Source organism: Schistocerca gregaria, chromosome 8 (genome assembly GCF_023897955.1).
Source record: "Schistocerca gregaria isolate iqSchGreg1 chromosome 8, iqSchGreg1.2, whole genome shotgun sequence".
NCBI classification, from domain to species: domain Eukaryota; kingdom Metazoa; phylum Arthropoda; class Insecta; order Orthoptera; family Acrididae; genus Schistocerca; species Schistocerca gregaria.
The window spans coordinates 474,147,721-474,164,459 of NC_064927.1; the positions used below are offsets into that span (position 1 = coordinate 474,147,721).

Here is a 16,739-nt window from a genome sequence, read left to right on the forward strand (position 1 = left end):
CGACGGCCAACACCGCGGTTCCTGGTGTGTCCGCTGTGCCGTGCGTGTGATCATTGCTTGTACAGCCCTCTCGCAGTGTCCGGAGCAAGTATGGTGGGTCTGATACACCGGTGTCAATGTGCTCTTTTTTCCATTTCCAGGAGTGTATATCTATATCTATACTCCGCAAGACAGCTTACAGTGTATGATGGCATGTATTTTGAATCTCAGTATCACTTCCTCCTTTTGTGGAAAGTATGACTGCTGGTAAGTCTCTGTGTGGGCTCAAATCTCTCTAATTTCATCTTCATTGTCTTACTGCGAGATTTATGTGGGACGGAGCAATATATTGGTTGGCTCTTAGAAGTAGATCATACTGTGATGCAGAATACCTTTCTTGTAGTGTCTGCCATGGGAGTTTGCTGAGTATCTCTGTGTTTCACACTTATTAAATGAGCCTGTAACGGAACGCGCTATCCATCGTCAGATATTCTCTATTTCCTCTGTGAATCCTATAACACACAAATCTCAAATTTATGAGCAATTTTCAACTACTGGTCAAATAAGTGTTTTGAAAGCTACCTCTTTTGTTGAGGGACTACATTTCCTGAGGATTCTTCCAATGAATCTCTCTGGCATCAGCCTTCCCCGGTATTGATTTTATGTGGTTACTTTACTTCAAATTACTCTGTGCGCATCCTCCTACATATATTATGCAAAGAACTGCTACTGGCCATATAGTGGAGATGTTGAGTCGCTGATAGGCACAACAAAAAGACAGCTTAACAAGTGAGCTTTCGGCTAAGAGGCATCCTTCTGAAGTAGAAAACACACATACACATTCATGCAAGCGCAATTCCCACACACAAATGATTACTGTCTCTGGATATCGATGTCAAACTGTGAGCAACTGCAAGTGATGGGAGAAGTAACCTGGATGGTGGTGGTGGTAAAGAGGAGGCTGGGGTGGGGAGGGTGAGGGGTAGCAGGGTAGGGGTGTGTGGAGAGAGAGTGGGTGGGGGAAGTAAAGTGCTGCTTGTGGAAAAATACAGGGAGTTGTGGGACAGGACAGGGCAACTAGATGCAGCAGGTTGGACAGGGGTTGGTGGATTTTGGCAGGAGGGGGGGGGGGGGAGGGGGAGGGAGTGGAATAGGAAAGGAAGAGGGGGAAAAAAGGGTAGGGGGGCAGCCTGTCTAGCTTTGCAACTAGCTGCCCTTCTCTGTCGCCACCACCTCCCTGTATGCTCCCACAAGCAGCACTTTACTGTCACCTACCCCTACTTTGCTATCCCTCCCAATTCCCAGCCTCCTCCTTACCCCTGCCTCCCAGACTGCTTCTTCCATCATGTGCCAATGTTCAGTCTGCTTTCAGCAGCCAGAGACATTATCCCTCACAGTCTGCTCTCAGCAGCCAGAGACAGTAGTCTGCGTGTGTGTGTGTGTGTGTGTGTGTGTGTGTGTGTGTGTGTGTGTGTGTGTGATTCAGAAGGTCTTTTGGCCATATTGTGCCCATCTGCAACTCGATGTCTCCACTATATGGCTAGTAACAATCTATCCTTTTCATAATATTGTCATTACAATGAAGACAGAGAGAGAGATATTGTAGAACAATTACTGCAAGCAGTTGCTTCCATAAAATATCTAAGAGCATGGGTACAGAGAGATATAAAGTGGAACAAATACATAAAATCAATCCTGGGGATGCTGAGCCTGACTAAGATTCACTGGAAGAATCCTCGGAATATGTAGTCCCTCAACAAAAGAAGTAGCTTCCAAAACACTCATTCGAACAATACTTGAAAACTGCTCATCAGTTTGGGATTCATGCCAGATATGACTGAAAGAGGAAATAGGGACTATCCAAAGAGGGACAGTGCATTTCATTACAGGTTCATTTACTAAATGTGAAACTGTCACAGAGACGCTAAGCCACCTCCCACAGCATAGGCTGTGAAAGAAGCATTCTGCACCACAGTATGGTCTACTGTTCTTACTTCCAAGTAGCAATCTATCCTTTTCATGATACTGTCATTATTCCATCGTCAATTTTAAACTTCATTATATTTGGTTAGGTTGAGGGTCAATTGCTACTCCCTATATCAAATGTTGATCCTCTGGAGGTCTTTCCACGTTCCGCTACAATTTTCTAGTGTCGCAACTTCTTGTATACAATAGCATCATGTGTGAAAAGCCTCCAGTAACTTCCAACATTGTCTGGTAGGTCATTTATGTAAATTGTGAACAGCAATAGTTCTATAACACTGCTTTGGGCATGCCCAAAATTACTCTTACTTCTGAAGACTTCTCTCTGTCCATAATGACATGCTATGTTCTGTTCACTAGACTCTTCAGCCCAATCACACAGTTGGTCTGATATCTCATACACTCGTATTCTTTTCATTAAGCCGTGGTGCAGAACTGTGCCGAATGCCTTCTGGAACTCAACAAACACGGGATCTACCTGGATGCCTGTATCAACTAATTTCTAGGTATCGTGGACAAAAAGAGCTAAATGGGATGAGATACATTAAACAAACTGTGTTGTAAAATAACTTATAAGCATAGTAACCGCCTTTACAATACATGCCTCAAATGGCTTTATCTTTCATTTTTCATGAGACGGCAGAACAATTCCTTGAATATGTTACATTGTTTTGAGAAATGATCTTCATATAGGCCAAAATGTTGCACATCTGGATAATTAGTAACTGATGCATCTGCAAACTGGTGTAGTGTTTGTTATGACAACAAATAACACTACCAAGATATTACCTTAAAACCTGCATTTCACACCACCAACCACTTATTGCGCCCTACTTATTTCTGCCACAATTTCATGTAGCGTTATGTGGAAGTTATACCAAAACCCATACTTGAAACTATTCTATTAACATAACACAGTCTCTCTTTTATTTCCTTTTTTATATATTTATTTTATGAATGGCAACTCAACAGTATAATGCTTTCCATTTCTACTATCATATTTTTGTTTTTAGTGTTTTATTAAGTTTTTTCAATTATTTTTATATATCCATACTTTATGCCCTGCACAGTTCATGTAAAGGCTATTTTTTACATCAACATTACGGCTACAAACAGATGATTACACCATACAAGGAAACTGTACAGATGAAAGAATCAGAATAATTTTATGACTATATACTTACAGTTAAGATCACTTCACTATCATACATAATATGCAACAGAAAAATTCTCATGGATTGATGACAATGATGTAAAAATAACAGATAATTAGTTCTCTATCTGTCACAAGAAATGCCCTGTCAACTGAATCAAGCAGTCTCAGTACATGGACAAACAATACACATCAGGTCAGAGACCGAGATCAGTGAGTACCATACGACTACCAAAGGATGTTCTAGATGGTACTAATGTAATCACCAAAGAATGAAAGAAGAAAATAAGACTCACAAATTGTGCGTGATAGAAAATACAACAAAACATTGTGACCACATCACTTTGTTTCTGTGATTTATTCACAAATTTTAAACAAAGAGATGCCCAGTTCAAAATTTCAAGGAATATTTTTTCCTTAATGTATTCTACAGGATATGAAATATAAAGAGCATTGTTTCTTTTAACATATTATAAGAATTTAAAAACATTGCACACATACTCTGTCATCATCTGATGGAAGACATGGCTCCAGCAACATCTGCACAGCAAGGCTATCTTGAGTTGCAATAAGTGCCTTTCGAAGCTCTTCCCGCTCATTGTCACCTAGGACACTGGATGAGGTATTAATGGAAGGTGCCTGGTCCTGGAGGTGCCGCTGTAGGTAATTTCGAGAAGCCGCCAGTGAAGCCTCAAGAACTCGTAGTATAATTACCAGCATGCTTGCACATCTGCCCATAAATAAAAACCAAAACACAAAATATGGTAGCAGTTTGCAACAATAGCTTAATTTCTGTATGTAAAAGCTTAACATTAATATCACTTCAGATACCACAGAAAATGCCCCACTAAAAGAAATCAGTAGTCTTTTTATAGAAAGTCAATAACCTGTTCAGTGAGCCAGAGACAGATTTCCCATACCGTTTCACCACATGACACTGTAATGACAGTGTAATAACACTGAGAAACCCTCTTCACTGTAACCTGGTCATTGACTAGTACTTGAAACATTGTCGATATCATCCACCGAATTGAAAAACTTGGAAAACAGCCTTCGCCAGGCTTCACCTACCTCACCAGCATCCTACCCTCATAGCCCAGATTATCAGTATCCTAGCCCATCCTAGTGCCAACACTGCTCCCTTAGCAGCAGCACTTAGGACATTTCTGTGTGAACAACCCAGGTATAACATCAGTTCTGTATTCCCACAAACAACAGCATACTGTAGCCAGTTACAAGATTTCCTATTCAAAGGCAGGGCTTTGTGAGAATGCTGTCACGGCATAAACTAACTGTATCGAAAAGACGATTTCACTTGTCTTTATTCAATGTAATCAGCCATAAGCAACATACAATAATTATAATTTACAGATGAAATGATCAATGAGCATACCTGAAAACTCTTCTGTCACATCTTAAAACCTGTATGGGATTAATGACAATCTTCTCCTGAGTGAGAGATACCTTCTTAACTCCGGGGTCCTCATGAAGGATGGCATTGATTGTCATAACCCAAAGACAGCGTGGCAATACTGTGTTTAGTTGTAGCCATACTCTTCTATACAGTTCTGTATAAGAAAAGATCATAAATGTATAGCAACATCACTAAATTATTAAAGCACAAAGCACATTAAATTTAAGTTATAGATCAAATATGGCTTGTTAAAAAGTTACAAATTACTGAATTGACTGACTACAGTATTCCTCCAAGTCAACCAAAATCTTGAGTTGCAATAGAAAAATACACCTAAACATTTATGTTGGTTTAGTAAACACCAACAAACAAGACTCTCAAAATACATATACAGAAAGAAACTTCCACATGGGAAAAATATATTAAAAATAAAGATTCCAAGACTTACCAAGCGGGAAAGCGCCGGCAGACAGGCACATGAACAAAACACACAAACACACACACAGAATTACGAGCTTTCACAACTGGCAGTTGCTTCGTCAGGAAGGAAGGAAGGAAGGAGAGGGAAAAATGAAAGGGTGTGGGTTTTAAGGGAGAGCAGCTGCTTGTGTCTGTGTATGTGCGGATGGATATGTGTGTGTGTGTGCGAGTGTACACCTGCCCTTTTTTTTTCCCCTAAGGGAAGTCTTTCCGCTCCCGGGATTGGAATGACTCCTTACCCTCTCCCTTAAAACCCACACCCTTTCATTTTTCCCTCTCCTTCCTTCCTTCCTTCCTGACGAAGCAACTGCCAGTTGTGAAAGCTCGTAATTCTGTGTGTGTGTTTGTGTGTTTTGTTCATGTGCCTGTCTGCCGGCGCTTTCCCGCTTGGTAAGTCTTGGAATCTTTATTTTTAAAATACATATACATATTCATATGTTTTTAAAATGTAAGGACACAGAGACACCTTCCTCAAGTTTCATGCTATCTATATACCATTTATTCATTCAACCTCTTCTTCCCTTGCCACACAGGTCAAAAATGAAAGGAGAAAAGGTTCTCTATGCTTACCTTGTATATATCGAGGTACATTCTCGTGCAGCAAAGATTTGAAATAACTTATGATGGTTTCAGCAAAAGGCCATACACTAGTTGCTGGCATATTTAACAGCTGTCTTAACAATTGAGCAGTTCTTGATGGACATGTGGAAATATGGCTGAAAGCTGTTGAACAAGAAAAAAGACAATACTAAGTGCACTGCTCACTGCAATAGGTTAATAGTAATAACACATGAAGCTCAAGTGTTTACCATTTTAAGTAATAATGAAAAGATAACAAATGAAAAATTCAATTGATAAAACTGTTAAAACTACAAGAAGAAAGAATCACTTTCCAATACTTACCTGTAGGAATCGAAATTCCTAGTACGGCTGATAGAAACATTTAAGGAATAAAATAGTCATCACAACTTTCAGAACTCTTTCTTCAGGTTGCAAAGAAGTGGGAAGAGGTGAACAGGAGGGGGGGGGGGGGGGGGGCAGAAAGATCACTCACAACTTATACTATGAGAGACCCATATGTCTTGAGGACTAGGGCAGGCAAATATGAACCAGACAGAAACGGCGAGAATATGAAGTCAAAGGTAACAAAGCATCAGGTACAGCACACAGAAGACAGAAGGAAGTGAGAAAGGTTATGAAGTGCAAATAGATACGTAATTAAATTCTACTACTTGGGGAAGAAAGGGGATCAATGGTATCTAACAGGGGTTAAGTCTGTGTGTGCAGGGGGAAGGGGGGCACAAGGTGGGGGGAGGGGGGGTTATTTGATAGGGAGTTCTCATCTAAAATATCCAGTGTTTGAAAGACCTGTTCGTTTGGATATTCAGAACACAATCTAACAGACATCCCATCCTCTATTGAGTGATTTGTGCTGATTTTCAGTTACGTGCTCATTTATACTTGCACAGATTCCTAGACCATAGAACAGCACTGGGTTAAGGATGCAGCCAGTATCTGCATTTTATCACAGTTCATGAGGTGGCCTGAGAAACACATATACAACCAACGCAGATTTGTTAGGCTGAAACAGCTAGATGTTCAATGCACTGTGGTTTGTCAAGGACATTTTGAATACTGGCAAATTTTTTTATAGATTTTTATATATTCTTGCCCTCTGTAAAATATGTTCATCCCATACAGTCTCTAGAAGAGATATATTTGCCCTTAGGGTGAGCAGACTGACAGTGTTGTCATGGCACCTCTCCTTAACATATATGGCAAGAAAAGATCTAACATACTATAAAGGATTTAAGAGTAACAGAGACAACTCATGGAATAGTGGAAGTGTGGGTCTCTCTCTCTCTCTCTCTCTCGCCTATGCTTCTATGCTTATCTGAAGTACAATACAAATACTGTAAATAATAGTGTGTAAGTAAAACCACAACCCTACTCTTCAATCATTTATACATGTGGATGATACAGAACCTACTTAACTGAGCTATCTCAGTTTGCTAAAATATGAATTTTGAAAGTAGCTAATGTATACTTTAAAACATCAACTGTGGCTTCTTAGTGAAAGTATTAAATCAAGTTTATGAATAAATTCGTAATAAGGAACTTCCACTCCTTGTTAGGGCCTAATGAAAATACCTGCCTTCTTCTATGGCAGCTACTGTGACTGGTGCCTGGTCATGGCTCTCAGTAACATGCACCCTTGGTTCTTCATCAAGCCAGTCATCAACAAGAGACAAGTGAGGAAAGTGTGTTGCAAGTAATCTCAACAAGGGAGAAAATAGGCCTGAAACAAAAAAGACAAACAATTGTGATAAACACAGTTTTATAACTAATGTGGTCATTATTAATGGATGCTAATAATCTCAGCTGAAATAAACTAGATTTCTGTAAAACAACCATCTGTAAAACATAAAATGTTTTTCCCTCTTTTGGTAGTCGAGGTACATTGCAGCACCTACGTGTCATCTTCTGTGAGTCTCACTCTGTTTCCATTAAAACACAGTACAGTAATACTTTGTAACAGCAACTTGTATCATTACACTTCACTATATGTTAATGGAACTATGCAATAATTATTTTACAAAAATCCAATAACCAAATGGTTGTACCACACTACAAATGAGATGACCTTGTATTGAGTGCTCTGATTGGAGGAAATCAGTTTCGAGGTTGAAGCAGCAAATAATAACAAATTTTAATCAAAAATTAGGAATACATCTGTGTAACTCACTTTACCACAAAGAGCTCATTCATATGCAAACATACTCTCTTATTGCTGCCCACTGCCAATACTAATGCGATGCTCCAATCAGTAGCACTAACATTACTGTCAAAGGCAGTAGTTATAGTTATAAAGTAGTGAATGTTGGGACATGGTGGCTGCTGGACATGTTGGCTGCTCATGTGACCTGTGTAACAAAATTCCTTCCATGTGGTTACAATATTGCTAAACTATGTCATTTTGAAATACCAGGAATGTACTCATCACCTGGAATGAGTGAGTGAACTGTTACAAAAATATTGTAGACCTTGAAGTATGTTGTCAAGTTGTGGAGACTGGCGATCAACCATGCCACAACATTTTCAATAAATGTCAGCAAGCATCTACTCAATGCCTTCATGTGATATTTCAATATCAGATCAAGTAGACCTTAACCACAAATACTTCATGAGTAGTTGATCATCCACTTCATTATCACTTTGTCGACATTACACCATCCATGTAGCAATGGTTATGGGTGCATCTGTGAACAGGAACTGTGCATTATGCAATAATTATAAATTGCAAATATTAAGACAGAAAATCCCTATTATATACAAAATTGTATCTATCAATAATGTCTTTCTTTTTGAGACGGCACTGCAGCCTCCACAATAAATTTGAGGAAAGACATCATTCCACTGGGCTGCACTGTCGAAATGCACTTTACTCAGCATTTCTAGTTTTGAGCATGGGCCATTTTCAAGTGCTTCTATAACAGCTGTGGAAACATCACCCTCTTCTTGTCATACAAAAATTGGATGCCATGTATAATTGCCCATAGTGCAGTGCATAATCTCCCCTTGCATAGCTAAAATCACTTACACACAGTTGTTTCTGTTACTGATCCATACAAACAGCCTTACGCAGACGTGTTTTGTAGCTATGCATGACAAGATCATGCACTCTGATGACTGTGCTATGCACAATTATGCATGGCAAGCAAATTTTTGTACGAGTAGACAAAGACAACACATGCACAGCTGTTACAGAGCACTTGAAAATGGATGATGCCCAAAACTAGTAGTGCTGAATAAAGTACATCTTTTAAAATACAGTGTAGTGGAATGAGGTCTTTCCTCAATTCTCAATTTAATGTACAATACGGGCAGCTTGACAAAAAGAAGGGACCGGTTGGTAGGACATGTTCTGAGGCATCAAGGGATCACAAATTTAGCATTGGAGGGCAGTGTGGAGGGTAAAAATCGTAGAGGGAGACCAAGAGATGAATACACTAAGCAGATTCAGAAGGATGTAGGCTGCAGTAGGTACTGGGAGATGAAGAAGCTTGCACAGGATAGAGTAGCATGGAGAGCTGCAACAAATCAGTCTCAGGACTGAAGACCACAACAACAACAACAACGGGCAGCTATAAACAGGCAACACTGCAGTCCACACTTAGGTATGTTGGTTCTGGTCTCAACAGATGCACAGTTTTATCAAAGCTTTGTGTGGGTGATATCAAAGTGTACCCTTCCCTCAGCCCTGTAGACACTGTAAATAATTAATTACAGGAACACCTGCTGTTGGAACTGGAGTATTCGGCTGAGCATGTAAGGTAGGTCAGGTCCTTGAACATTACAGGAGGCATTAGCCATCAGCAAAGTCTGTGTGACTCATTAACCACCCATTCACAAATAGCTACTACAATACTACTGCAGTGTAGTATTCTTTGATCGCTAAGGCTGGCATAAAATACTAGCAGTCTCCTGTCTTAACAATTTAAAAATTGGGAGCTAAGATGATAAGACAGATTACAAGCTATGCATTGTTTACCCACTTCTACTGATTGACTACTACAGAGCTGTTATGTCAAGAAAATATCTACAGAAAGTATTTATATCAATAATTTGGTACAATTTATAACCACATTATGCAAAGAGTATGTCTTTCCACAAAATATGGACAGAATGAACTTCGAGAGAGAGAGAGAGAGAGAGAGAGAGAGAGAGAGAGAGAGAGAGAGAGAGAGAGAGGTGGGGATCAACAAGGAGGAGAGAGAAACTGATAATTTTCAATATAAAACATTTCTATTCTTGAATTAAATAAGCTATGTAACTGTGAAGTTTCAGTGGGTTGAGTGGTAAGGGGTAGTAATCGCCCAATCACAGCTCTTTTTCTGATGCTGTGTGTTCACTGATGCCTGTTCTGCAGCTAGAAGGAGAGCCTTGTCGGGTGTGGCAGGCTCCACAGGGTGGAGAGAAAAGAGCCAAATACTGAGAGATTTTGTCCTGTCAATTCCAAAGTTGAAATGAGAGCCAGATTTCATTCCAATATGGAGTCAATATACAGCATATTATATAGTGGAGGTACACTCCCACATCTTGTTCAGAGCTGTCTTTGCACACTATGCTTAATTCACTAATGTGTTTCACGTTTGACTTTCATGTGTCGTATATTAGATCAAAAAATGGAAAATCCAGGATGGAATGTAACAATTTTATGAGCAGCAAAGTTGCTACTCATCATATAGTGGAGATGTTGAGTCACAGATAGACACAACAAAAAGAATTTTACAATTAAAGCTTTTGGCCAATGGCCTTTGTCAACAATACATACACATATGCACACACATACACCAAGCAAGCTCAACTCACAAACATGACTGCAGTCTCAGGCAACTGAAAACACACTCACAGTCTCAGGCAATTGAAATCACACTCAAGTGGTTTCAGTTGCCTGAGACTGCAGTCTTGTGTATGAGTTGCATTTGCGTGAGTGTGTGTGTGTGTGTGTGTGTGTGTGTGTGTGTGTGTGTGTATTGTTGACTAAGGCCCTTGGCCAAAAGCTGTAATTGCGAAAGTTTTTTTGTTGTGCTTATCTGTGACAGCAACTTCGCTCTATGGTGAGTAGCAATTTCCCTTCTTATAATATTGCATATTAGATCAGTCATACATCCCTACTATTTCATAATCAGCATGAAATGTCGAAGGAAGGAAGGAAGACAGAAAGAATGAGAGTAGGAGATTAGTATTTAACTTCCTGTCAACAAGAAGGTGTGAGAGACTGAGCATGAGATATGATCAGGAAGGATGGGGAAGGAAATCAGCTGTGCCCTTTCAAAGGAACCATCCCTTCATGTGCGTGAAGTAAAACCTAATCAGGATGGCTGGATGTGGGTTTGAAGCATCGTCTTCCTGAATGTGACTCCAGTGTGCTAACCACTGCGATAGGTTTAACATACCATCAGAGGTGAGTTCATGAAAGGCTGAGCACTGGTTTAATCAGCACAATGATGGGGAAGGTTGTTGGGTGTGTCCTTTACACAGGTATATCCCATTATTCACCTTTACCAATTTTAGAAATGTTGTTGTTGTTGTGGTCTTCAGTCCTGAGACTGGTTTGATGCAGCTCTCCATGCTACTCTATCCTGTGCAAGTTTCTTCATCTCCCAGTGCTTACTGCAACCTACATCCTTCTGAATCTGCTTAGTGTATTCATCTCTTGGTCTCCCTCTATGATTTTTACCCTACACACTGCCCTCCAATACTAAATTGGTGATCCCTTGATGCCTCAGAACATGTCCTACCAACCGGTCCCTTCTTCTTGTCAAGTTGTGCCACAAACTCCTCTTCTCCCCAATTCTATTCAATACCTCCTCATTAGTTATGTGATCTACCCATCTAATCTTCAGCATTCTTCTGTAGCACCACATTTCGAAAGCTTCTATTCTCTTCCTGTCCAAACTATTTATCGTCCATGTTTCACTTCCATACATGGCTACACTCCATACAAATACTTTCAGAAACAACTTCCTGACACTTACATCTATACGCGATGTTAACAAATTTCTCTTCTTCGGGAACGCTTTTCTTGCCATTTCTATAATATTGTCCTCAAGTACATTGCCCTTGTACAGACCCTCTATATACTCCTTCCATCTTTCTGCTTTCCCTTCTTTGGTTAGAACTGGGTTTCCATCTGAGCTCTTGATATTCATACAAGTGGTTCTCTTATGTCCAAAGGTCTCTCTTATTTTCTTGTAGGCAGTATCTATCTTACCCCTAGTGAGATAAGCCTCTACATCCTTACATTTTGAAAAACAACAACAAAACTGATTCTGGATGGACAGACAGGAAATTGAACCCTACTCCTTTTGAAGTGCAAGTTCACTGCCTTAACCAGTGTGCCACATCACTGAGTTTGAGATATCAAATGAGGTTTTTAGCGAATTTGGTAATACTTTTTTTTTATCGGCCATGATGTAAAAGTCATTCGAGTCTACTTCCCTCTCTCATAATGGGACAGTGTACTTCTACTAACAGCATTTGACATCTCATAATGGGACAGTGTACTTCTACTAACAGCATCTGACAACTTATGAAAAGAACAATACAATGTGTAGAAGAAATGGATGGAAAAATGCTTCAGAAGTGGTTTCTGCTGTTAAAAATCTTTAGTAAACTTTCCATTCATTATCAATAGGATAGTCCTTTTTTGTTCCATAATCACTACAGATGATGACTGATTAAGTGCCAACAGCTGTCACCACGAAATAGGGACCTATCCACTCACAAGAACTAAAGTGAATAATGGCAATATTCCAGCTGTAGTTAGTGAGAATGATTATATTTCCAAAACTTAACAGTTTTTTTTTGTTTTTTTTACTGAAAATGGTACTGCAGAGATTGATAGAGATCCTTCTCTGAAATTTCAGGCCAAGATTAAAAAATTGATTGATGAAAATAGTCATTTAATTCTGCCAAATGAAAAACTATCACTGAAAACGATGAATGCACAACTACCAAAGTCAAGATCACAATTAAAACCTAATAAGCCTAATTTGGCAATATGACCAATTGTCTATCATAAAAACTGTCCCACATACAAACTAAACAAAAAAATAAATGAGATTTTAAGTCACTTATCTATATGAAGATAATTTTAGTGTCAAAAGCATTGATGAGTTAACAGAAGCAATAGGCAATAGTGGCATTCCTGATGGCGTAAGATTTGCCTCTTTAGACATTAAAAATTAGTATACAAATGACCCATTATTAGAGAGAATTTACTATGGCATAAAATTATGAATGCAGATGGAATAGGTGAGTTTATAGACCTATTGGTAAATGCACTTAGTTTCATTTAATGATATAAGTTACTAAAAAATAAAAAAGTAGCCTGACATTGGACAATTCTTTAGCTGGTAATGTAGCTGACATTTTTGTCAATTTTATTGAATTACAATTTTTAAAGGCAATCCACAAATTGCAAACAAAAATTCTCTACTACAATAGGTAAGTGGATAACGTAATAATTTTATATAACGGTCCCATTGAAGAGTTAGATGCTGTCACTAACATTTTTACAAGTATTCATTCCAAATTAGTTTTCACAACTGAACATGAAAATAATAGAAGTACAAATTTTCTCACATTTCACTATCTCGAATTGCAGTGGTCAGCATTGTTTCACATTTACAGAAGCCTTCTGCATCTGATGTGATCATAAATGCATCTTCTTGGTACCCACTTAGGTATAAAAAAGCATTTCTCCAATCTATGGTTCACAGAGTTTTGAGATTGCCCCTTGTACCCATTGATATCCAGATAGAGTTAGATATTTTAAAGAAAATTGCCACAGCCAATCATTTTAACACTAATGTTATGGAGTGCAGTGCGGAAAAGCCTGAAGATGGTATGTGGAAAGAGACAAAACCGGTTGCTAATGAATAAAAATTTGAAAACGGAATTGAGACTATTTTTGTTTGATTTTTAAAAACTGAGAAATTATTCCCATACCAGATGACCGTATAAAAGGCAAATTATTGGATGTCGTGGCTCAGAATAAAACATAGTTTCCTCCAAATGTTGTAGGTGAACTGGGGGTATAATATCTCAGTGCTGTCGAGAATATCACACATGGAGCACAACTTCAGATGTGGCAATGATGGGAAAAAACAGAAGTCATGTCTTTTCAAAGGAACCAGTCCAGCTTCACCTTAAATGATTTAGAGTACCCACTAAAGCAATGTGGCATCACCTGAAATGAAACTTGTAACCCAGCAGCCGAACTTCCTCGGATGGGGCCTCTCAGCCCACAATGCCATATGATCATTTCTTTTCTTTTTTTTTATTTAATTACCCCCCAAGAACCATGAACCTTGCCGTTGGTGGTGAGGCTTGCGTGCTTCAGCGATACAGATAGCCGTACCATAGGTGCAACCACAACAGAGGGGTATCTGTTGAGAGGCCAGACAAACGTGTGGTTCCTGAAGAGGGGCAGCAGCCTTTTCAGTAGTTGCAGGGGCAACAGTCTGGATGATTGACTGATCTGGCCTTGTAAGATTAACCAAAACAGCCTTGCTGTGCTGGTACTGCGAACAGCTGAAAGCAAGGGGAAACTACGGCCGTAATTTTTCTCGAAGGCATGCAGCTTTACTGTATGATTAAATGATGATGGCGTCCTCTTGCGTAAAATATTCCGGAGGTAAAATAGTCCCTCATTCGCATCTCTGGGCGCAGACTACTCAAGAGGACGTCGTTATCAGGAGAAAGAAAACTGGCGTTCTACGGATCGGAGCGTGGAATGTCAGATCCCTTAATCGGGCAGGTAGGTTAGAAAATTTAAAAAGGGAAATGGATAGGTTAAAGTTAGATATAGTGGGAAATAGTAAAGTTTGGTGGCAGCAGGAACAAGACTTCTGGTCAGGTGAATACAGGGTTATAAACACAAAATCAAATAGGGGTAATGCAGGAGTCGGTTTAATAATGAATAAAAAGTAGGAGTGCTGGTAAGTTACTACAAACAGCATAGTGAACGCATTATTGTGGCCAAGACAGACACGAAGTCCACGCCTACTACAGTAATACCCAAGTTTATTTGCCAACTAGCTCTGCAGATGACGAAGTAATTGAAGAAATGTATTATGAAATAAAAGAAATTATTCAAATAGTGAAGGGAGACGAAAATTTAATAGTCATGGGTGACTGGAATTTGGTAGTAGGAAAAGGGAGAGAAGGAAACATAGTAGGTGAATATGGATTGGGGCTAAGAAATGAAAGAGGAAGCCGGCTGATAGAATTTTGCACAGAGCACAACTTAATCATAGCTAACACTTGGTTCAAGAATCATAAAGGAAGGTTGTATACATGGAAGAAGCCTGGAGATACTGACAGGTTTCAGATAGATTACATAATGGTAAGACAGAGATTTAGGAACCAGGTTTTAAATTGCAAGACATTTCCAGGGGCAGATGTGGACTCTGATCACAATCTATTGGTTATGAACTGTAGATTAAAACTGACGAAACTGCAAAAAGGTGGGAACTTAAGGAGATGGGACAAGGATAAATTGAAAGAACCAGAGGTTGTACATAGTTTCAGGGAGAGCATAAGGGAACAATCGACAGGAATGGGGGGAAAAAATACAGTAGAAGAAGCTTTGAGAGATGAAATAGTGAAGGCAGCAGAGGACCTAGTAGGTAAAAAGACGAGGGCTAGAAGAAATCCTTGGGTAACCGAAGAAATACTAAATTTAATTGATGAAAGGAGAAAATATAAAAATGCAATAAATGAAGCAGGAAAAAGGAATACAAACGTCTCAAAAACAAGATCAAAAGGGAAGTGCAAAATGGCTAAGCAGGGATGGCTAGAGGACAAATGTAAGGATGTAAAGGCTTATCTCACTAGGGGTAAGATAGATACTGCCTACAGGAAAATTAAAGACACCTTTGGAGAAAAGAGAACCACTTGTATGAATATCAAGAGCTCAAATGGAAACCCAGTTCTAAGCAAAGAAGAGAAAGCAGAAAGGTGGAGGGAGTATATAGAGGGCCTATACAAGGGCAATGTACTTGACGACTATATTATGGAAATGGAAAAGGATGTAGATGAAGGTGAAATGGGAGATACGATACTGCATGAAGAGTTTGATAGAGCACTGAAAGACATGAGTCGAAACAAGGCCCCGGGAGTAGACAACTTTCCATTAGAACTACTGACAGACTTGGGAGAGCCAATCCTGACAAAACTCTACCATCTGGTGAGCAAGATGTATGAGACAGGCGAAATATCCTCAGACTTCAAGAAGAATATAATAATTCCAATCCCAGAGAAAGCAGTTGCTGACATAAGTTAAAATTATCGAACTATCAGTTTAATAAGTCACGGATGAAAAATACTAACGCGTATTCTCTACAGACAAATGGAAAAACTGGTAGAAGCTGACATCGGGGAAGATCAGTTTGGATTCCGTAGAAATGTTGGAACACGTAAGGGACATGAAAGGGAAGCAGTGGTTGGGAAGGGAGTGAGACAGGGTTGTAGCCTATTCCCGATGTTATTCAATCTGTATATTGAGCAAGGAGTGAAGGAAACAAAAGAAAAATTCGGAGTAGGTATTAAAATCCATGGAGAAGAAATAAAAACTTTGCCCGCCAATGACATTGTAATTCTGTCAGAGACAGCAAAGGACTTGGAAGAGCAGTTGAACTGAATGGACAGTGTCATGAAAGGAGGGTATAAGATGAACATCAACAAAAGCAAAACGGGGATAATGGAATGTAGTCGAATTAAGTCGGGTGATGCTGAGGGAATTAGATTAGGAAATGAGACACTTAAAATAGTAAAGGGGTTCTGCTACTTGGGGAGCAAAATAACTGATGATGGTCGAAGTAGAGAGGATATCAAATGTAGACTGGCAATGGTAAGGAAAGCGTTTCTGAAGAAGAGAAATTTGTTAAGATCGAGTATTGATTTAAGTGTCAGGAAGTTGTTTCTGAAAGTATTTGTATGGAGCATAGCCATGTACGGAAGTGAAACATGGACGATAAGTAGTTTGGACAAGAAGAGAATAGAAGCTTTTGAAATGTGGTGCTACAGAAGAATGCTGAAGATTAGATGGGTAGATCACATAACTAATGAGGAGGTATTGAATAGGATTGGGATGAAGAGAAGGTTTGTGGCACAACTTGACTAAAAGAAGGGATCGGTTGGTAGGACATGTTCTGAGGC

General features: G+C 39.3%; 1 protein-coding gene across 1 annotated transcript in view; it reads right to left on the reverse strand.

Moving 5' to 3' along the window:
• Window positions 1-16,739, reverse strand: part of LOC126284411 (integrator complex subunit 2) — a 94,253-nt gene that overhangs the window by 15,432 nt on the left and 62,082 nt on the right. Inside the window, exons 11-14 of the mRNA XM_049983323.1 lie at window positions 7,165-7,308; window positions 5,580-5,732; window positions 4,509-4,683; window positions 3,617-3,845 (exon numbers count right to left, since the gene is read on the reverse strand). Of these exons, the coding sequence (XP_049839280.1) occupies window positions 3,617-3,845; window positions 4,509-4,683; window positions 5,580-5,732; window positions 7,165-7,308 (701 nt within the window). The remainder of the gene's footprint in view (window positions 1-3,616; window positions 3,846-4,508; window positions 4,684-5,579; window positions 5,733-7,164; window positions 7,309-16,739) is intronic.